Genomic DNA, 24048 nt, shown 5'->3' with positions numbered 1-24048 from the left:
CCTATTCACTGCATAGGTTTACATTTCACTATAGAGCTCCATTGTAGTGAAAATAAAATATATGTAGATGCCAATCTGAACCACTATGAAAATAATTGGCTTCAGTTGGAGAAGCTTATAGATAGTTAAATTTCACACCAGGCATGGCAATAAACCTTAGCTCACCAGAAATCTAACTCCATATTCAGGAGTAGGAAGTTATTTTACAAAAGAAGTTTCATAGATACAACGTGGCTAGATAAATTATTGTAGTCAAGTTAGAACACAGAAATTGATCAGGCTTGGTTTGCCTGTGTGTGTGTCTTTCTATGTATCTAGTGTGTATCTATTCCAGGGTTTAACTTTTAGATCTTTTTCTCTTGCCTTTTTAAGTTAGTGGAAGTTTTGTCATCCTCTTTCTAGCCTTGAGAATGAAGGATACGTATTCAATGCTTACATAGCAGTTCTGACTGGCCTGAGAATCAGTAAGTTCCCACCTCCTCAGGTTCAGTCCTTACAATTGCTGAAAAAGAGTCAGTCAGTCCTTTGAGTTGAATTAGATTCCTGGTGACCAAATGGACGCATCCATGAGGATTTTTTGGCAACAATACAAAAGCAGTTTGCCACTTTGACTATCATCTCTAACCTATAGTAGTCCTGAGACTTTCTGGCTGGCTCCCATCAAAGTACTAATTAGGTCTGGTCCCACTTTGCTTTTTTTAAAAAAAATCTGTCAGTCTATTTATTTTATTTTATTTTTATTTTTATTCCATTTATATCCCGCCCTTCTCCGAAGACTCAGGGCGGCTTACAAGCTTAGCAGTAGCCTCCATTCTATGTATATGCCTGCTTATTAGGGCTTTCACACACACCCCAAGCGGCATTATTACAAAGTCAGCTTAATTGCCCCCAACAATCTGGGTCCTCATTTTACCTACCTCGGAAGGATGGAAGGCTGAGTCAACGGACGTGCTCGGCTGAGCTCCGCGAGCTCCAGCTGATAGGCGTCCCTTGGGAGCCCCTCACAAGCCCTATGGCTTGCTGAGATGGGATTGAGGTTCGTGGTGAGTGGCAGAGAGGCAACGTGGAGGCTGACAAAGCCGGCAGTGGTCTATTTGGACTTGTGTTTTTCGAGCTACCGGCTGCTGGCTACCGGCTGCTGGCTGCTGGCCCTGCTGCCCTCCGGCTGCTTCTTCTCGCCGTTTTTACCTTTTCCGGATCGTCTGGGGCTACTCGTATCTGGCGTGGCGCTCCCTGCTGCTTTCGGGCCGTCTGGGCCACTTTGGTGTTCTCGGGCCGGCTCGGGTTGACGAGGAGGACGCCCGTCGGCGAGGAGTACGCCCGTGAGGCTGTCCGGGTGGCGGCGATGATGGCGGCGACGGCGTGGGCGTTGGCCTCGGCGCGGGTCGTAGCCCGCGCGATGATCTTTTGGGCCGCGCTCGGCGGTGATGGCGGCAGTGGCGGCGGCCCGAGTCTGGCGGCGACGGTGACGGCGGCATGCTCCGGACGCTCGGGAATTCACCAGCTTGCTTTTGGGCCGTTTCTAGCTGTACCGGCGTTTCTGGGACTGTTGCCCCGTCTGCGGGGGCCGGCTGCTGGCTTTGGTGCCTTTTTTGGGCTTCTGACCCCTTTCGCCGGCAGCGGGACTCCCATGTTGCCCCAGGCCGCCTTGGCCCGCTTCGGTGGTGGTGTCGCCCTCGGGCCGTTTTGGCGGTGGAGAGGGCGACTATTATTCATCTTGGCGGCGATGGTTGGCCTTTATCCTTGCTTCAGGCCGCCTTTTATGGCGACGGCGTCTTCGGACCGCTTTGGTGGCGAAGAGGACGACCGGGGGTTATCTTACCGGAGCAAGGACAACATGGGGCTCCTGCATTATCTTCGGACTGCTTCTGCAGTAACGCCGGTGATTCAGACTATCTCTTTTATTCTGGCCTGCCTACCCTCTTTGCCTTGGACATATTTTCTTACCATCTGTCTGCCTACCCTTCCCCCTCTCCCTTTGGATTTTTGACACACCTGGGTATCGGCCACGGTGGGAGAGTGGCTGGACTTCTCCATTTGCAACCTCATAGAGGTGGGAGCTCTATGGGGTTTGCCTACCCAGAGGATACCTGGTCCACCCCCAGGAACGGAGTCTCAACCCGTCGTGAGAGGGCGGGGAGCGGCCTGTCTCTGGGGGCACCCAACTGAGTGGCAGTGAAGTTGGGTGGGGACCCAGACATCTGTCTTCATGTTCAATCCTCCCATGGACAATTAAGGGATGCCTATCCTGGACTTCCTGGACTTTCTAGACTCATGCGGCAAAAAGAGCCTTGGTGGAGCAGTGGGCTAATGCCTCCTTAAGTAACACCAGCTGCCTGCAATTAGTGCAGGTTCGCATCCCACCAGGCTCAAGGTTGACTCAGCCTTCCATCCTTCCGAGGTAGGTAAAATGAGGACCCAGATTGTTGGGGGCAATTAAGCTGACTTTGTAATAATGCCGCTTGGGGTGTGTGTGAAAGCCCTAACAAGCAGGCATATACATAGAATGAAGGCTACTGCTAAGCTTGTAAGCCACCCTGAGTCTTCGGAGAAGGGCGGGATATAAATGTAATAAAAATAAATAAAATAAATAAATAAATAATATACTAGCACGGACTTGTACGCCCTCAGGGGTGCCCCCCTCTCCTGGGTGCGACCCGCCTCCTTAAACACTTTTAACCTCGATGACGGGCCCGAGTTTTGGGTCTCTGAGAGATGGCTGGGCAGGGGTAGGGGCCATCAATGTAAATCTAATAGAAGGCCTCTGATTACTTTTTTATCAAAATTTTTTATAGGGTTAGGGAGAGGGGTGGGAGATAGGGGTTGTCTGGCTATGGGGGGTGGCCAATCAACCATGGCTCAGGCCAGACTTGGGTCTGACCGCACGGAGGGAGAACGGGGTGTCGTTGTCGCCGGGGCTCATGAGCGGGTCGTGGGATTATCAATTCCCACGACGGGGAATGGCAGCAGGCGGATAGACAGGGGGCCGTACCGCTACCGGGAGGGCCGTCTCCGCTACTTGCAAGCGGTGAGGCGCTCCGACCCTCTGCTTCTTCCCCGAGGTCCCGGGAGCGAGGATGTGCAGCCTCCTGAGCTCCGGCTGGTGTACCTGAATGCCAGGTCCGTGGTTAACAAAGCTCCCCTCGTCAGGGACTTAGTTGAGGGTGAGCATGTGGACCTGGCTTGCATCACGGAGACTTGGTTGGGCCCAGAGGGTGGGGTCCCTTTGGTTGACCTCTGCCCACCAGGCTTCCGGGTGCTACACCGGCCACGAGCTCATGGTAGGGGTGGGGGAGTGGCGGTCACTATTAGGGAGACCTTATGTCCGTGGGAGACCACCGTTTCTCAGATAGTCGGGTGTGAGTCTCTCTTTGTGAGATTTGGTTCTGGGGCGCAGTTGGGCTTGCTGCTGGTGTACATTTCGCCTAGTCGCACAGCGGCAGCCCTGCCCGAGCTGCTCGATATCCTCTCGGGGTTGGTGGTTGAGTTTCCCAAACTTATAGTTTTGGGAGACTTCAATCTACCATCCCTGGGAGGTTCATCTGAGCTAGCTCGGGAGTTCATGGCTTCCATGACGGCCATGGACCTGACGCAAGTAATTTCTGAACCAACTCATGAGGGAGGCCACACCCTTGACCTGATTTTTTATCTAGACGGTGGTTGGATGATCTTGGTGGGGGCTCTCCATTTATTATGCCCCTGTCATGGACCGATCATCATCTCCTGCGGCTGGTCTTCCGTTTTGCCACCCCCCGCCGTGGGGGTACGGAGCCAATTAGATGGTACCACCCCAGACGCTTAATGGATCCTGATAGATTCCAAGCGGCGCTGGGGTCCCCACCTGCCTCCATTGCTCACAGCTCGGCGGATGCCTTAGTGGAAGCCTGGGAAGGGCAGCCACTGAGGCACTTGACCGGGTTGTACCCTTGCGGCCCCTGACCCGGCGCAGATCCCAGCGAGCTCCATGGTTCTCCGCGGAGCTCCGGGAGATGAAGCGTCGGAAACAGGGCCTAGAGAGCTGTTGGAGGTCTAGCCGATCCGAACCCGACCGGTTGCGGTTAAGAACCTATATTAGGTCTTATCTCGCAGCGATGAGGGTGGCGAGGTGTAATTACTTCTCCACCCTCATCGCGTCCGCAGATAATCGCCCGGCCGCCCTGTTTAGGGTGACTCGCTCACTTCTTAATCAGGAGGTGAGGGAGGATCCCTTGCAGGGTCGTGCCGAGGAATTTAGTCAACATCTGTCGGATAAAATCGCTCGGATTCGGACCGGTTTGGACTCCAACTGGGCAGAGTCAGGCGATCAGGACACGGGCGGTCTTGTCAATGTTATCTGGGAAGAGTTTGATTCTGTGACCCCTGATGAAGTGGACAGGATTATGGGGAGGCTGAGCTCCTCCACATGTTTGTTGGACCCGTGCCCTTCCTGGCTGGTTTATGCAGCTAGGGAGAGGACACGAGGCTGGCTCCAGGCGGTTATATCTGCTTCCTTGAGTGAGGGTTATTTCCCCACCGTCTTGAAGGAGGCGGTGGTGAGACCTCTCCTCAAGAAGCCTGCCTTGGACCCAGCTGTATTGAACAACTTTCGTCCAGTCTCCAACCTTCGCTTTCTTGCGAAGGTTGTCGAGAGTGTGGTGGCGCATCAGCTCCCTCTGGTCCTGGATGAAGCGGATTATTTGGACCCCTACCAATCGGGTTTCAGGCCCGGGTACAGCACGGAGACGGCATTGGTCGCTCTGGTGAATGATCTCTGGAGGGCTCGGGACAGGGGATATTCCTCTGTCCTAGTCCTATTAGACCTCTCGGCGGCTTTCGATACCATCGACCATGGTATCTTGCTGCGGCGTCTCAGGGGATTGGGAGTGGGAGGCACAGTTCTTCAGTGGTTCTCCTCCTATCTCCTGGGACGCTCGCAGTCGGTGTTGGCAGGGGGGCAGAGATCGGCCCCTAGGTCTCTCGTTTGTGGAGTTCCTCAGGGGTCGGTTCTCTCGCCTCTCCTGTTCAACATCTATATGAAACCGCTGGGTGAGATCATTCGTGGTTTTGGAGTTGGGTATCATCAATATGCCGATGATACCCAACTTTTCTTTTCGACCCCAAACCACCCCAGTGATGCCCTCGCTGTGATGTCCCGTTGCCTGGAGGCGGTTCGGGTCTGGATGGGGAGGAACAGACTTCAACTCAACCCTGACAAGACTGAGTGGCTGTACATTCCGGCATCCCGGGACATTCAAAATGTTCCATCTCTTTCTATGGGGGGTGAGCTCTTACCCCCCGTGGATAGGGCTCGCAACTTGGGAGTCCTCCTAGATTCACGGCTTACCCTGGAAGATCATATAGTGGCCGTGACTAGGGGGGCTTTCGCCCAGGTTCGCCTGGTGCGCCAGTTGCGGCCCTATCTGGACCGGGATGCCCTGTGTACGGTCACTCATGCGCTCGTGACCTCTCGCCTTGACTACTGTAATGCTCTCTACATGGGGCTTCCCTTGAAGACCACTCGGAGGCTCCAACTGGTACAGAATGTGGCCGCGAGAGTTGTCTTGGGAGTTTCCCGGTACTCCCATGTTACACCTTTGCTCCGCGAGCTGCATTGGCTGCCAGTTGTCTTCCGGGTGAGGTTCAAGGTCTTGGTCATGATCTTTAAGTCCTTACATGGCATGGGTCCGGGTTACCTCAGGGACCACCTGCTGCCGGCGTCAACTCCCCTCCGCCCTGTGCGCTCCCACAGAGAGGGCCTCCTCAGGGTGCCTCCGGTCAGGGAATGCCGACTGGTGGCCCCCAGGGGGAGGGCCTTCTCTGTGGGCGCTCCGGCATTATGGAACCAACTGCCGGTGGAGCTCCGGATGACATCAGACCTCCGAACCTTCCGTCGCGGCCTGAAGACCCACTTATTTGAATTAGCTGGTCTGGCCTGATGGGGGATTATGGGTTTTTAAATTGTTGTTTCTAGTATTGTATTATTGTTTTTTTAACTGGGCACTGGTTTAATCTCCTTTTAACTTTTGTATCGTTATTTATATATGCCCTGTGAACCGCCCTGAGTCCCTAGGGAGAAGGGCGGTATACAAATCAAATAAAACCTAAAACCTAAACCTAAACCTTGAGCCTGGTGGGATGTGAACCTGCACTAATTGCAGGCAGCTGGTGTTACTTAAGGAGGATTACATCTCACCAGTCAGCTAGATATTGTGGTAAGTAGATTCAATTTTTAAAAAACACCCTAAATTTCAAGTCTGCCTGCCCCAGAATATGAAGTCCAACTCAGTTTAAAAGTAATACATTTAATGAATGACAATTAAATAGAAAACAGAAAACCTATAAAGTCAGATATTTGGTAGACCCAGATCTTAACTTTCATCCCTATGTTTGAAAAAATAAAAATACTTTTCCCTGATCATCAAATGGTCTTTGTAACCAGGAGAGCCAACTGGGTGCCTTTGGGCCAGTCACTCTCTCTCAGCTCCACCCACCTCCCAGGGTTGTTTTTGTGGAAAAAATAGGACAAGGAAGGAGAATTAGATGCCTTGAGTTCACTGCCTCGAGGTATCTATAAAAATAATAAAGGGATAACAAAAAAAATAATTCCAGTAACATGTTGATGTTGCATCATTTAATTCAATTGGAGTGGCCAGAATCACAAAATGACAAATCAATCCATCTGCAAAGGCACACCATCCCACAATTCTTACCTCCCACTGTTGATAATGGGCTCTGAGTTCAATGAGCCAATCTGGTTCCAAATCTATCTCATACTCTGCCTTCTCCAGGAGTCGTGGGTCAGAGTACTTTAATCGTTCTGCTAGCTATTCCATTGGAAAAGAAAAGAGAAGAATTAGTCACCAAGCTATTAGAGACTTTTTAAACTGTATGACAAAGATTTTTTTAAATGAAGCAAATACAATTGTGGGCAGAAGTGAGTCTAGAGTCTAATCTATCTTTCACTCTATAGACATTGCATTGCCTATAAAACCAAGGATTATATTCTATTAAAACCGTTTAAGACTTTGATGAGCAAATAAAGGGAGGAAAGCCACAAAGTGTCTAGAAAAGTCCAGCTTTTGTGGATTCTTTACAAGAGCATCTCTTTATCCCACCTTTATTATTTTTTATAAATAACTGATACTCCTAGAATTATTATTCCTACTATAAATTGCCCTATTTGCCCCAAAACCTTGTTTAAAAAAGAAAGTGCCATAAATAATGCTAGCTCATTAGTATCATCTAAAATTAATATCAAGCTTTGCTAATAAGAACGAACACTGTTTTTTCCTTCTGCTTTCTGCTTTGCAAGGAGTCATATGTTCTAATTAGTGAGGGAAACAGATCTTAATATACTGGCATCATTCACATTTCTAAAGAATGCTCAAGCCATGTTGCTTTGTCACAGTATGCCTTAAAATATAACTTTTGCACAAATTAATTTAAATTGCCTGAAAACAGCTTCCTGGATTCTCAGTTTAATAAGACTGCATATTGAAGATGAATCTCCCACCATGTCTTTTACTGCTCCTCAAAGCACTTTTCTCTTTTGCCTTGTTTTTCACTTTATTATCTCACCGGAGGAAAACAAGATCATTGCTATCTCCTTTTAAAATAATTCTGAGATATTATGTTGCAGGGTGGATTTTTTTTTCCTCCTAACATCTGGTTTTTTTTAATGCTGGTGCCTGAAGGCTTTGTCAAAACAGAGGCCTTTGCACTGGTCTCAACCTCACATAAGATCTATTTGCATTAGGATTGTGCCTAATGGTTTATTCCCTTTTTAAATTTTTCCTACGTGTTAAATTTTGTTTCAACAGAATGAAATAAAAGGAGGTAAGAACTGATTTGGAAACTCTACATCAGGGGTGTCAAACTGCTGGCCCACGGGCCGGATGCATCACGCGTGTAGTGTATGCTGTCATGAACCCGACATAACAGTGCGGAAGCCGCGCCCACCCCATTGCCGGCAATGGCAAAACCATCCCGATACATTGCACGTCACGTGACTTGCGAGTTTGACATGTCTGGTCTACAGAGAAGGAAGAAGAGTTCTCTTTACTTCCTTATTTGCTGGAAGTGGTAAATCTGCTGTTCACCCTGTTGACTCATGACTGTTGTGCTAGGTTTGCCACCAACCATATTGTGAAGTTCCCAGATGATACAACAGTAGTGGGCCTTATTCTTGATCACAATGTGGAAGCTTACCGCAAGGAGGTTGAGGGGTTGGTGAACTGGTGTAAGGAAAACAGCCTAATTTTAAATACCGGAAAAACCAAAGACATCATTGTCGATTTCAGAAAAGGCAGGCACAGCCACACTTCTCTGTACATTAATGATTCACCTGTGGAGATGGTTACCAGCATCAAATTCCTGGGTGTGCAGCTAACAAGTAGGCTGGCTTGGTCGCTCAACAGTGAGAAACTGGTGAAGCGGGCGCAGTAGCGCCTGCACTTTCTGCGTTGCATGAGAAAAGCTCATCTTCCTTTCCCTATCTTGACCACTTTCTACAGGGGGACGATTGAGAGCATCCTGTCATACAGCATCACAGTCTGGTTTGGAAGCATCACTGCTTCAGACAGGAAGGCGGTGCAGAGAGTGGTAAGGATGGCTGAAAAGATCATTGGCAGTTCCCTCCCTCCCTCCCATCCAGGACATAGCACAGAAGTGTTGTTTGAACAGGGTCCGTAAGATTATCTGGGACACTACTCATCCTCTTCAAAACCTCTTTTCCTTGTTACCTTCTGGGAGGAGGCTTCATGGTATCCGTAGCAGAACATCCAGATTCAGCCATAGTTTCATTCCATACAGCATTAAGCTTGTGAACTCTCAGGCCTCCTCCTTCCGTTATATATTCAAGATGGACAGTATTTAATATTTTATTGTTATGTATATGTAGGGGTGTGGGTCTATACATACGTTGTTTATAGTATGTTTTAGGTGTGTGTCATGTATGTTTTCATTTTGAGAGCGGGCAACTAAATTTCATTTTTGATGTGTGCTGTTGTGCCCACAGTAAAAAATGTCAGTAAAGATTATCTTATCTTATCTTTTTTCCCTTGCTCTGCTGGATCACAGTGCCTGTAGGAGCTCCTTACAGCTTCCTTCCTTCCTTCTTGCAGGTACAGTATAGTTCTAACTCTGAAATGGTAAGCAACCAGCTGTATGGAAGTCAAAAGCCTGGGGTGCATGGCAGAAGCAAATACACTGGGCATTTTTAGAGTAAACAAATGAAAAATGAAACACCCTCTCAGCCACCTCCTGCAACCTCTCTTTCTGAGAATCTTTTTAATCTTATAATCTCTCTGAAAAAGGTACAAAAACATTGTACTTCATTTGCAGAGAGTAAAGACCTTTCCTGAACAAGAGGCAGAGTTCAGCACAACTTTCATTTATATCCTGAACAATCCAAAGGAAGAAAATGTGTCATACTAGCATTATGAAAGTCTGTATAGGGATGAACAAAAATGGGCTGAGAGCTTCATTTGTATTCCTGAAATTAATAAATACTAATTGTAGTGATGCAGCATGACATTTACTTTTAGGAAAATGGCTATTAACACAGGTTTTTTGTTTATGAGATTAATTAGGTTGGACTATTTGTTTGAGTGCTTCAGTGGGTTCACTGCACCAAAGTCCTCACTTGGTTCTTATAAAAATATACAATACAATGATTTGTTGTAGGACAGCACTAGCTCTCTCAGAGGGCAGTTCAGGCAGGCGGAAAATTGTAGGCTTTCTCTCCAGTTTCTCTCAAAAACAAACAAACAGCCACCAATAGCTATTGTGCCAGCCACAGACATATCCCAAACAAATAGGCCCCATAACTTCTTCCATGGAAGGTTTCCTCATAAAAAGAGAAAACTATTGTGAAGGCCAGCTAGCTTTCTACTGTTGTAGGAATACAGCGATACAGATCTCTGAAGTAGCCTGGTACTCAGTGGTCTCACACTGAGGAAACTTGCAACTTGTCCTCTAAGGCAGCTATAGGAAACAATGCAACAGAAAAGCACCCACCATGGTCCTCCTGAACACTCTCTAGGCCAAACATTTGGAGGTCCCTTAGCTCTGGTTTTAGTAGCAACATAGCTTTCACCACCATTGGCAGGGTACATCTGGAATAAGTGAATATTGCTGGGGCTGACACAGAATATTTAGCTGTGCTTTACAAACATTCCCAACCCATCTTCCCACCAAAAAGAAGCCCCTCTCTGATGTTGACCCCAGGCACCACATTCTTCTCTGCTACTCTTGCAAATGCTCGTTTGTTCCCCACATCTCCTACAAAGGTAAAAAACAGAGAGGAAGCTTGGATCCAAAGTTACTTTTACCTTTTGGATTACTTTTACTGTGCATAACCAGTCTGATCAATGGAGCCTTATCCCTATATCTATATTACTCTGCGCCAGAATACACACCACATTTGCAACCATCATCTTTAAATCTGACTCCTAGAAGCAGTTGATTCATGTCAGCTACTACTCTTGAGGGATGTATTTCCTGATACAGGTCAAAGATACTTCTCAGATTGAAGGGCCTACAGTCCTTCATATTAATGTGTTTATGTGAAAGAAACACAAATGAAGCAAAATATAAATTTCATCAGATGAAACATTAGACAAAACAGGCTGATTCATAACTGTTGTATCCAAAATAGGCAAAGTACTTTTTTGTAATTTGTGCTGTTTTAATATTGAGAGGAGTCATTTCTTTTGAGCTGGTATATAACTGAATCAATGTTAGGGAAAGGCAGAGGCTTTGTCCTGCACCAACATAATCTTAGCTACTGCTATTCAAGTGAATAAACCCCTATTCATAAGAAGTAGCTTATTTTGAACAGTAATTATTTGGCCATTTTGACATATGTCATGGTAACCTCTAGGACAGACTACTGAAATTATTTGCCCTTGAAAACTCTGTAAATCAGTTCAGAATATAGCAGGTAGTTGTTTGAGCATATTACATTTGTAGTAAAGGACTTTCAAAGAATAAACCTATAATCAAATGCAATTTTCTTGCTTAAGAATTGTGGGCAAAAATCAGGTCTTCATTCAGACAGACATTGAAATCAAGTTGCTTTCTTTGCTTCTATCAAAGTGGACAATCCAGCAGCTTCTAGGAGGAAGGGTCAAAACAAGGAAGAAGGCCATTGCAGTAGCAGCATCAAAAACTTCTTCTTTATGAGTTTGTACATGCCTACTTTGATGTGAATATCACTGGAGCTACCTCATTGTTAGAGATAAATGGGAGAAGCAGTTCAGTCTTTCTGAAATTTCAGGAGCTGAAAGTTATCCTTACTATTTGCATGATACATTTGACAGGGTTTGGGGGGAGGGAAATAACTGTGTCCAAAACAGAGTTCATATCTAGTTAATTAATTCCGCAGGTTTCGACTCAACCTTAAAGACATCCAGTTTTGTTTGGTGATAAAAATCACTCATCTTCCCCATTTGTCTGAACTTATTACAAGATTAATTTCCCCTCTAATGTCCATGCCTCAGACAAAGTTCTATGAAGGTCCAGAAATGTGGGGCTTATTAGATATGTCTTAGTAGATATGTCTCTGTGGCTGTCTCAATTCCCCTCTCCTCACCATGGCCACAGTGATGGATGGAAAATGATCAGAAATAGGTGGAATGAGTAACTTCTCCCAAATCTATTCACAGCCTTGCCAATCCCAACAAAGACTTTTCAGACATTATTTTCCTGTTCTGTTAAACATTAAAAAAAATGGGAGGAAGAGGGAAGGAGTCAGGAAAAGACAATCTCAGCATGGTAGTCAAAAAGAATGTAAATATAGCCAGAGGCTATATTTAAATATGGCTCAATGGCTTAAAAGACCCTGGAGAATGTCTGTACTCCAGTGGTTGGAGCCCTACCACCAGGTGATGAAGTAAGCTTCCGTGAGCTTCCATCACTTGTCCCTAGCAGTTTGAAAGCATGTAAATGCAAGTAGATACACAGACACCACTTTGCTGGGAAGGTAACAGTGTTCCATGTTTTGCCATATGCTTTGCACTGCGGCATGGCCACGGAAATGTCTTTGGACAGTGCTGGCTCAATGGCTTAAAGAAATGGAGCACTGCCTTTTAAAGTCAGGTATGACTAGCCCAGTCAAACCCACAGGGACTCCTTTACCTTTACCTTACAAAAGATGCAGTCATTCTATACTGTAGGCTTGCAAAAGAGAGATGTTTGCCAGAGTGGATGCCTTGGTTGTTCATGTTGTACAAAAAGGATTGTTGTATTCAGAAAAGAAACTATTGTGAACACAGGGACATATTTATAAATTCCCTCTGTCATGTTTTAGTTTAAGAGGACCTGCAAATAGGTAGTTTGTTTCTGAAAATATTTCTCTTATGTAATGGAAAGTTCTTAATTTGCCAATACATTAATATTTGAAATTATTGTTGCTGTTTTAAATAGGACTGTAATTCTTATGGGGTTGGAAAAAGAAAATCTTTTAGTGCAGTGGTTTTCAACTTGTGGTCTGCAGACCGCTGGGGGAAGGGAAACGCAATGTCATCACAGGGGGTCCGCGAAGGCTTGAAATGTTATGATTTAAATGTTGAGTCAAGTCTTGGGGGGGGGGGTCGGTGACCACAAAAGGTATTTAAAGGGGGTCCATGGTGAAGAAAAAGTTGAGAACCACTGCTTTAATAGCTATGCCACAATTACAGATGAAATACTCCTTTTCTATCTGGCACTGGAGAGAACTGCCCTTTGGTACCAGCGTGAGTTTCTAATCTGCACCAATCATGAAATGTTCATTTTTATCACAACCATGATTTTGGGGGAAAATATAATAACTCTTGTCATATACTAGAGTCTAGTCCTGATTAGAGCCCCAAGAAGCTGCTGTATGCAGTGCTAATACACATTTAATATCTTACATGGTTTGTTTTGCATCATGTCCCTCCCTTTTAATCTTTCATCTATTAGCCAAAGAAATCTGCATTGTGAGTTTAAAAATGGTTTATCCCAACTCTTTTCACAACACAAAAACAAAGACTAACTCCGTAAACTATCCAGAGTCGTAAAGAAAATGTGATGGACAGTATCTGAATTTGATAAATAAACAATCACAATGTATACAACTGCATTATGAATTGCATGTGAAATTTCCAGCAGTATAGAATTCCAACACATATTATGAGTACATGATGAATTATAGGTTTAAGAGATAAACTCAATTCCTATTGGGGTCCCTAACCAGACACTCACCTTGATAACCTGCTCTAGGAGGACAGGATAAGCATTCCAGTTCTGGGTAAGAAGTGCCATTCCAATCCCCTCACAATAATGTAAGGCCTGGGAAGTAAGACCATAATCAACCAGGCGAGATGCATAAATCAGTTTATATACCTATGAAAGAGAATTAAGAGAAAATATGAGTTCAAGAGAGGAAATACTCATACACTCTTAGTGTGGTAGCCGATCTGCTCTTGTTTGTATGAATCTTTGTCTTAAAATGCTGAGTTAACTACTGTGGTCAAATGGCAAAGAGAAAGTAGGGACACAAGAAAAGTATGTGTATAATATTATCTGCATTAATAAGCTTAATAAATAAATCACTGAGCTCATGTACATGAAATAGTTTCAACAGTCAAAATAATATACAATTAATTAATTCCAGGTATAAAAACTCCTAGTACAAACTACAAATTCCTCTCCAAAGTATTTTGAAACCAATTAGTTAAATGTGTCAATACTCCTTGGAATTTCTTGGCAATGTAGATGGCAGTAATGTATATTTGACATTTATTACCCAGTAACTGCTGTGCATGGTATCACTTAGAAACACAAGACTATATATAGTGCTCAATGTGATCATGCTGAACTATTGGAGAGATAGGAAAGGATAATTATTGTTATTTACTACAAACAGCCCTGGGAGTTATAATTTTGATAGACCACTGAATTCTAACCTAGACTGGGGGGAAAATTAACAAAGGTAACCACGTAAAGCATACATAAAGGTAAAGGTTCCCCCGCACACGCGTACTGTGCTAGTTGTTTCCGACTCTAGGGGACGGTGCTCATCTCCGTTTCAAAGCCAAAGAGCCAGCGCTTGTCCGAGGACGTCTCCGTGGTCATGTGGCCGGCATGACTAGATGCCAAAGGCACACGGAACGCTGTTACCTTCCCACCAGAGTGGTCCCTATTTTTCTACTTGCATTTTTACGTGCTTTCGAACTGCTAGGTTGGCAGAAGCTGGGACGAGTAACAAGCGCTCACTCTGTGCGCACTCGGGATTCGACCCACCAAACTGCTGACCTTCTGATCGACAAGCTCAGCGTCCTAACCCACTGCGCCACCGCATCCCTCTGCTGTAATTACCTTAGATTCTCCATGCAAGACTACAGCAGTAGTTTTAAATAAATCTTCATAAAACAAGAATCGGCAACCCTTTTGCAGCTGCACTTTTTTAATATGTATCTTTTGACAGCAAGGGTATCACCAGAAGAGGTGGGGCTTGTTGTACAAGAGCTTGGGGGATCCCTTAGTATCAGGAGTCAAAAGGAAACTGTTATTTTGCTGCTTCACAATCCTCCTACCAAAGAGGTGTCAGTGCTTTTGCCTTTACAGGATCTTACTTCTTTTCTTCCTTACTGTAAAACAATATAATGCCTTGTACGGCACTATATCCCTTTCCCTAAGACTCCACCAGAAGCTTTGCTAACCTTGAAGAAGTTCAAAGAGCTGCCTCCTTCCATTTGCAGATAATGGAAGTTGGCTAAACTAAACAAAAAGCTCTCACTTCAGGAAATATTTTCATTATAGAGGCCTATGAACATTTGGCTCTTTTTAATTGGCTTGTTATTACCTGGAAAGAAGGGATGAAAGCTTGGGGACACCCCAGTAACCGACAATACTCAAGAATTTCCATTCTGTGAATACATTCTGTCCTTGCAAACTGGGAAAAGGTTTGGCTGAAAGAAAAAAGCAGATCAAGAGTTGAGAAGCAGAAGCTAATTTCATCCTTAGAGCCCAATTTATTCTTTCCATCAAATTCTGTCTTCCACAGAAGTTGGAAGATAAAATTAGAGATGCTGACAGTCTAAATGGTAGGCGATTGTTTAACTAATTTAAAAACTAATGGGCAATTAAGCTTCACTGAAGTATTACCAAAATTTCACTATTGGATATTTTTCAAAATATTAAAGAAAATGGCAAACTCATTGTCTATTATGCTAAATAAAAGGTAAATCTCATTCTAAAAATTGGAATCTATCTTTAATGTTTCTTCCCTGATGACTATACTATAACTAATAGACTTTAAAAATAAAACTGCTCATGACAAAAATGTGTTTCCTGCTAGCACTGTTTGATTTTTATTCTCTGTTCCTCTTCATTCACAATATGGAGGCTTCATTTTTGTATCATTATTTTTATTTTATTAAGTCATCTGGCACCGAACAAATGAAAGTCAATACATAAGTCAATATATAAATGCTTTAAATAAATGCAACATTTTGAGTTTGTTTTGATTTCTTCCTTTCCTTTGTGTCTCCTGCATGAAATGGAGACTTCCTGAATGAAGCTATCCAAAAGTATAAAGCAAGGTAGAAATAGAAATTTGGAAGACCTCTGATTTATGATTACTGTGGAATGGGGTGAACACAGATACTTATTCTGTAATCAACAAAATTTGGACTTGTCTCTTTGAGCTCCCACTCAGGGGATTCACCACCCACCCAATTCCTGTTAAGTTTCCACTCAGCAAATAGCTACAGCTTCCCAGAGGGATGTATTTATAGACCAGCAGTCTCCATGGTTTCATTTTGAGTACCTAAGAGTTCACTTATAATATGAGCTGGAAAGATACATGAAGGTTGTTCCTCTACTCCTAGGTGGAGCTGTTGCTTTTCTTAATTGTTTTAAGTGGTACTTAAGATTAGGAAAAATTAAGAAAGGGGAGGGGTACTTTAAATGGAAAAAAGAGAGGAAAAATAATAACAAGGATTGCCTTTGGATACTTCATTTTTAACTACAGGAGCAGTAAGCAAAAAATCTGGTTTCACCTAAGACCAGATTTCTAAACACATGTGATTTCACAGAAATTACTTTAAGCGACTCACAAGAATTGGTTACGTGTGTTGCTTGAAGATGCAAGGTGCATTTGGCTTTGTCATACTAATAAGGCACCATCAGCTTAAAGGTGAAATGAATCATTAAACACTTATCCTTGTTATCTGGCCAGAGCACCATTAATATAAGTGGAATTGTTGGCTCTGTAAATTGGATTTTTAACCTTACCTGTGCCTCTAAAGGTGAATGATTAAATCAGCTGCAGGGTTTGCCTTATCTTACAAGAAGCTAGCTTCAACAGGGCACTTTGGTACACTGAACTGAAGTTCAGATCTTTACCTGTCTCATCAGCTAGAGAATCACTTACATATGCGTACTCAGAATACCAAACACTCTCCTTTCCATATTGGAGCTAAAATTAATTTTAATTTTCCCTGGTCTGCCCAATACTTGAACTTCTCATCAGCATTTGACATCCACACTGAATGCTAGTGAAATCAGTAGCTGGTGAATCACCTGTTTCACAGAATGATTACTATCTTGTGGTAGGCTGTAGAGAATACTTTATATAGCAAAAAAGAAGGGCTCAGGCACTGCAGAGGAAATACATAATTTATATTTCTATATTCCAGCATACAGGATATGCTGTTTTAGATGGTTAACATTTATTATTTGGAATAAAACAATATTTTCTCTACAGTGCTCTGTCATTCCATTTTATGGCTACTGAAGTTAAGTGTTCTGCTTTTATTAATATTTTATATTAGGAAAATAATTCAGAAGTAAATCCCATTACATTTAGTAGATTTACTTCTAAAGTTATCATAGGCTAAATTCAAATATCAAAATCAAAATGTCAATTTTTGCAAAATTGACTAGTTACAACATTTTCTTTACATTTTCATTTTGGATCTATTCCCTAATTCAGAGGCATTCACTTTAGTCTGGTTTATAGAGTATAATAGTGGAAACAAATGACTGATGAATGGTTAAGGGAACTTAATTCAAACAAAGAGAAGGATTGGGGGTGACATGATAGCAGTCTTCCAGTACTTGAGTGCTGTCACAAAGAAGAGATCATCAACTTATTCTCCAAAGTACCTGATGGGTGAAAGCTTGTTAAAGAACCAAGGAGGAATTTCCTCAGAGTGAGAAAAATTAATGAATGAAACAGCTTGCCTCCTGGAGTTGTAGAAGCTCCTTCACTGGAGCTTTTCAAGAAAAGATACAATCTTTTGTCCAGGATGGTATAAGTTCTCCTGTCTTGGACAGGAAGGGGTTGGCTTATCTCCACATTTCCAATGTAGCATGGAATGCTGCAACTTTTCCTAACTGCTGACTTCCAGTAGTGTGGGACTTCAATAATTCTTGACTGGGGCAAGAGACTTTGAGAGCTGAAATCCCACATACAGAATAACAGAATTGGAAGGGACCTTGAAGATCTTCTAGTCCAGACATGTCAAACACAAGGCCCGGGGGCCAGATCCGGCCCGCAAAGTGGTTTCATGCAGCCCATGAAGCCATCCTGGAAACAGTGAGGGAATGGCCCCCACTGCCTTGGCCCTGGCCCAGAGACCCTCCTTCTGCCAGAGACCCTCAGATCTGTCCCACTCCTGCCCAGGCCCCCATAGGCACCCTTGATGCAAACGACATAGAGCTGGCCATGCCCACCCAGTAGGCCATACGCACTCTAGCCACGCCCACCCAGTAGGCCATGCCCACCCTGGCCACACCCACCCAGCCCCCTGAGGACAACCGCAATGCTGATGCGGCCCTCAATGAAATTGAGTTTGACACCCCTGTTCTAGTCCAACCCGCTGCTTAAGCAGGAAACCATATACCATTTCAGACAGAAGGTTCTCCAATCTCTTCTTAAAAACCTCTAGTATTGGAAACCCACAACTTTTGAAGGCAAGCAGTTTCACTGATTAATTGTTCTGTCAGGAAATTTCTCCTTAGTTCTAGGCTGCTTCTCTCCTGGATTAGTTTCCATCCATTGCTTGTCCTGCCTTCGGGTACTTTGGAGAATAATTTGACCCCCTCTTCTTTGTGGCAGCAGCTCAAATATTGAAACACTGCTATCATGTCACTCCTACTCCTTCTTTTCATTAATTTAATTTAATTTAATTTTAATCCCACTTATAGATTAGACATACCCAATTCCTTCAACTGTTTTTCATGTTTGAGCCTCCAATCCCCTAATCATCTTTGTTGTACTTCTCTGCACTCTTTCTAGAATCTCAACATTTATTTATTTATTTATTTATTTATTTATTTATTTATTTATTTATTTATTTATTTATTTATTTATGGCATTTATTTATGGCATTTATTTATGGCATTTATTTATGGCATTTATGGCATTTATATGCCACCCTATCTCCCAAAGGACTCAGGGCGGCTAACGATAAAAACACAAAATACAAACATTAAGAGGTATTAAATCAAATTAACATAAAAAAACCGTAACTTCCTCTTTGTGTCATGCCACCTCTCGGGGTCCCAAGACTCGTCATTAAGAAAAAGGCGACACAGGTTAGAAGGCCATTCCTGAGAGAGGGGGGACTCCCTCAGGGCTAGCAACATCTTTTTTATGTTGTGGTAACCAAAACTGGATGAAATAGTCCAAGTGTGGTCTTACCAAGGCATTATTAAGTGGTACTAATACTTCATGGGATCTTGATTTTATCCCTAGGATTGTGTTGGCTTTTTTGGCAGCTGCAGCCCACTGCTGGATCATATTTAAGTGCTTGTCCCACTTAAATATGAGCCAGCCTCAATTCCCCACCCCCACCCCAAAAAAGAAATATCAAATACAATGGTACATAATGAAGATGCCAATTATGCTTTTGGAAGGCTGCAAACTAAGGCAGGTTAATATAGAACTACAGTAGCATTATTTGGCTAGCTTGGACACAAGTTAGCAGCATTCTATATCATAGCCAATATCTCTTCAATATATGTCAAAGCCTCTTATTTCTAGTTAATATAAACATTCTAAAACATCTTGTACCAACATTTCAAGAAATAATATAGATTTATCTGTGGTGGTAACTGCTGTCTCTATTTTAGACTGAATGTTCTAAAATGAATGTTCTAACATTACAAATTTGATATTGTGTAGAAACAAAAAATTAGTGGTCCACCACAAACAATTATAACTATAGTATCTGGAGAAGACGTTGGTCCAGTATAATGATTGTGAGATATGTTGCCAAATGTTCAACCAGCCTGTGACCTATTGTGCATCTATTAGCAAATGATATTTTTATTCCCTTCCCACAGCTAACTTCCTTTGCTGATTTGTACAAGCTATTGTTGAAGGCACAATAGCAAATCCTAAACTTAGTTCTAATTTCCACTACATGAGAAATTATCTGAGGCTGATCTACTTATCTTCCCATTCTCATATATCATCTCATACAACCTCAGTATAAAATGCTATCTTGTCTTCCAGCACCATCCAATATTGTTGGGTGATACCCAGGTCTGCTTTAACTTGGAATCAGTACTAAGGCTGCTCATGGGAATTTTGAAAGTTTGGGAAAGAAAAGTATAAAATTAAATGTTTTTTAAAAAAAATTAAGTGGGAATTTCTATTTCTTGTTCACTCACCTCTGACTACTTCCCAGTAATACCATATAATCTGTTTGAACTCGATAGTGGCCGAAAGGAACATCTGCCATCAGGTAGCAGAAGTGAGCAGCTTCTATTAACCCTTTCCCAACTGAATAGATAAGAAGGCACACATTAAACTACGGGAAGAACATAAGAGAATACAAAATGCATTATGTTTCTTTTAAGGAAAAGGAAGCCTTGTGAGAAAAGAGAAAAATCATTGGGGGAAATTGCAACCTTTTTGTAGCATTAAAATGCACCCACATTTCCCTCTTTGAAAGACATAGACATTATAACAGTTAGCCAATCCTGTATAATTAAATACAACAAAAGTTCTAGTTCTTTCATGATTGCCAATCTGATTATTTCTGATATTGCCATTGTTTTTTCAGGCAGATGTGGAGGAAGGAGATAAGACAGGAGAAATTATATGAGAACATCATGTGAGGATCAAAGGTTTGGTAGAGGGAGGACATCTCCATTATTCTTCCCACAAAGCCTTTCCTCTTTAAGTGATTCCTCCATTTGTATGCAGCTGAAGTACCAAGGAATATAGATGCAACTCCTCTGGCACTGGAATTGGAAATCATTCCACCCCACCCCCTCGTGTCTGTGTGAATTTCCTCACCCAATGTGTCTCCCATAGAGATGATAGCTCTGGAATTCAGGTCCAGATCTCCTACTTGATTAGACAGCATGACAGCCAGGTGTGGCCTCCAGTCTCCCCACTTCTCATCTCCACAGGACTATAGTCAAAAAAGAGTAAATTACAGGATACAAAGGATATAAAACATCATTATTAGCTCAAACTTGTTTCCTCTGTTTGGCATAAGATCCAGGAAAAAGGCTACAAATATTTGGGAAGCAAACCAATTTTGTGTGCATGTGTTGTACCACTTCATGCATTCAGCAAAGCAACATTAAACAAAGCACCGAGGATATCTGACCTGAAGCACGGGGGAAAAAAATATAGTCTTTCTTTAAGGAAACCTTCACCAAATGCCAGTGCTGACATTACAACTCCTAAAATGCTCAGCCAACCTAGCCAAAACACGGAAAAGTTTATTTTCCCAGCTTTTATTCAAGGCAGCTTATGGTATATGAGAATCTCCTTCCTATGACAGTAGCCAGGTAAGGTAGATTGGGTTGAGAGAAATGAGCCAGCAAGCTTCATGGTTGAGGGAGCACTTGAATCTGCTTTCTTTAGTTTGATTCCAACGCTAATGAGTCAGTCACCTCATGACTCATTAAATTGGGGAGGGCTGACCTGAGGTAAACTTTCAGCACATTTTGGCTTCTGAACTATACCAAAGTTTCTGGCTCTATTATTGCCTCCCATGGAACAGAGGTTAACCTTTTTTGACTTCATGGATTCTTTCTCAGCGGGAAATTTTTAGATTGCTGGAGAGCTTGGCCCAAGGAATCACATACATGGATGATTTGGATGCTCCTAAGAAAACAAAAGCAGTAATGCAGCAAAAAAGGGGGTAGTAGCAGAACAGTTACTCCATTCTCAGAGTGTTTCATTCAGACTATCCCTACCCTAATAAAAATTTGCCCTAATCATCTAGCAAAGATAAAAAGTAGAATGTGCACTTAGAGTGCAACCTGAAGAACAGGTGGGATTCAAGCTAGCTATATCTGAGGCAATGTCCACACCCTCATTATTTCAGTTACACTGCAGCTGACCATGCCTTTCAGAAGAGAATGGACAAGTACAGCATACAGCCCTAAAACAGGCAGGCAGAAAGAGGTACCTGGAATGGCACAATTTCACACTTTAACACATTCCACACTTCTCTGTTCAGCTGAAGGTCAGACTGCCAGATCCTAAGTTCCAGCCTAAATATGAATCAGCTGATTCCAATTCAGCCTTGATACTACTGATTAACTGTAGTCCCTTTTGGTTTAGACCATGATTATTCTTAATCATTCCCAGAACATAGCCAATAAATTTAAGACAAATAAATATTTCCTCAGCAATTTTCAGGTATTCCTAACATGTCCATCAGTTAAGTAGCTTAACTTATTTAGCCACCAAATAAATGAATAGGATATAGTTGATCCTTTCTTAACCCACTGCCTTCTGTACTGTAACTCATGCCTTCTCAAGCATTGTCAACAAACCTGATCAAGTCCTAGATTAAAATGTCAGAATAGTAACAGTTAGATTAGCCTTGGATTCTACCGATCCAATAACTACAGTAAGTTTGGATATCCTAGCAATCCATAATTGTTGCCGGTGTCAACAAGCTATTGTCAATATTGACAGCTGAGCAATCTTCCCTACTGAGCCTTGTAGACATTTACTAGAATTACACATATGCCATGCCTACACCAACTATGGCATCTCCAGATAATCATATGCACAGAGGTGGCAGGAAGGAGAAAGACACAAAAAATAAGTGATTCCAGCAATCCCCTTAAGTGCCCATTCTTAGAAGAAGAAAAAAAGGTTTGTTTTATCAAAGTCTAGCTTTGGATTAGTCTGGACTATGGTGCTTCCTAATTGACGCTTTGTAGCATTGCTGGCCTGCTCTCTCTGCACCAAGAGTCCATGACTCCAGGGGCCAAGAAGATTCCACCTTGTCCTATCAAACTGCTGCCTTAGGCTTGGCTCCTCCATCTGAACTGCCCTTTGTCGTCCATCTTCACTTGATGATTTGCTCGCCTCAGGTTCATCCTGCTTAGGCCAGATAAACAGGACCCATGAAAGCAGAGGGGCAGGGGCAGAAATCAGTACCAAAGATGCCTGGGGTATCCTTCCAGACATGAGCTGGAAAAGTGTTTGCAGAGGATCATTGGAGGCCAGTGTGCTTGTGAACCTGCAACAGGACAGAATAAATCATTTTTGTCAGACATGGCAAATATGGGCATTTAAAAAATAGGCTAACGTGAAGGAAACTGCAAAACATTCTACACACCCAGTCAGGACCCGATTGTAAATCCTTGTGTTCATCTTGCTTGATAGAAAAAGTGCATGGCCCCATAGCTGGTTTCTCATAGCCCAGTCCAGGGCTTCCTATGAACAAGCAAACCATAATCAAAACTCTTGATATCCGCCAACTGCACCCTAATTTATCCCATACTATTATTTTCCAATGTGACTAACACTCAAAGTTCATGGCAGATAAGAGCTAGCCTAGATTATCAGTGGTTTTCACTGTGTTCCATGGATTGGGTAGTCTAAGTAAAATGAATATGAGAATCAAGAAAAGCATAGGGAAATATTACTACCCTAATATTATATTCCACAGGAAAAAAAGAGGTAGCCAAGTATTAAGCAGAACAAGATCAGCAAGTTGAGATTCTTTAAGATCTGAAAGAGTGGACCAGTGGATCTTTGGCATGCAGAGCAGGCTGTGTGCTACCTTTGGGGGTTGGAAATTCTACTGTAAACGTTTCAAATCAACTAGCAGGCATAGTCAGTGGGAAGTGATTGTGTAAGCTGTAACCTTAAACATGCAAAAGACATCAAACTGTCACTTCTGAACCAATATAATCATTTGCCTAAGTATTCCTATTGTAATTTAGGTTTTTACTGTTTTTTCCTCATGAAGGAGCCCCAAAGGCTATACAAAAAATAATAAAAACAATGTTCCATGAAAATAATTTGACAAAAGTAAATAATAATAAAACAAAGTTCCATAAAGCAAGACAATAAAACCAGTGGAGTACAACACTTTAAAATAGAGTTTAATTAAAAGACAGTCTAATAGTGCTATACTTCTCAATAAAAGCAATATATTTCTCTGTGGAAATATATTGTGTCTGATTTGCATTCTCCCTGCATTTTTCATGCAAAATGAAACTGTGGATTCACAGACATATGGGTAATCATTTGAGGTTATAACAATATGAGTGTGATCCAAGGCTCTGTACAGATAACGCCCTCAGAAAGCAAACATGGAAACTTAGCTCTTACTTTCTTTCTGCCATAGAAAAGGAGTTTGGTGAATTTCTCTATTTTTTGCTCTGGTGTGCCAGCAGCTGGGACCATCTCCCCTGTGAGAAGGTCCATGGTTCCATAGCCAGACACTGGCCATTCTTCTCCTGTCAGGTTAATCAGGTTCATCCGTGGCTCTTGTCTTTTGAACTTTTCCTGGTATCTGCAATCTTGCATCAGCAGCTCAGCTGTATCTGATCCCACCATGGACTGCAAAGGGGAGGGAGAAAACAACACACATTCAATGGGTTGGAAGATCAGAAACATCAGGGGGAATAATAAAGCAAGAAAGGGGCAGTAGCAGAACAGTTACTCCATGGGCATTTCCTGAGTGTTTCATCCTTTAATTTACTTTTAATTTTAACATTTTACTTTGCTGGAAAATAAGCCTCTCAAATTCATGAAAACCAGGTTCAAGAACTGATTTCTCAATTTTCAAATCTGTTCTTCAGATTAAATCATATACTTTACTG

At 42.9% G+C, this 24048-nt stretch overlaps 1 protein-coding gene across 2 annotated transcripts in view; it reads right to left on the bottom strand.

The window, feature by feature from the left end:
- LOC308664803 (protein transport protein Sec16B-like) overlaps window positions 1-24048 on the bottom strand; it is a 77605-nt gene that overhangs the window by 19496 nt on the left and 34061 nt on the right. For both annotated transcript variants that reach the window (XM_081322319.1, XM_081322318.1), the window contains exons 11-18: window positions 23555-23785; window positions 22554-22651; window positions 22373-22454; window positions 20258-20375; window positions 19627-19738; window positions 14807-14912; window positions 13204-13344; window positions 6690-6803 (exon numbers count right to left, since the gene is read on the bottom strand). In XM_081322319.1, the coding sequence (XP_081178445.1) occupies window positions 6690-6803; window positions 13204-13344; window positions 14807-14912; window positions 19627-19738; window positions 20258-20375; window positions 22373-22454; window positions 22554-22651; window positions 23555-23785 (1002 nt within the window). The remainder of the gene's footprint in view (window positions 1-6689; window positions 6804-13203; window positions 13345-14806; window positions 14913-19626; window positions 19739-20257; window positions 20376-22372; window positions 22455-22553; window positions 22652-23554; window positions 23786-24048) is intronic.

Source organism: Vipera berus, assembly GCF_964194415.1.
Source record: "Vipera berus genome assembly, chromosome: 3".
Classification (NCBI taxonomy): domain Eukaryota; kingdom Metazoa; phylum Chordata; class Lepidosauria; order Squamata; family Viperidae; genus Vipera; species Vipera berus.
The sequence above is the reverse complement of the archived record's forward strand: the minus strand, read 5'-3'. Positions and strand labels throughout refer to the sequence as shown.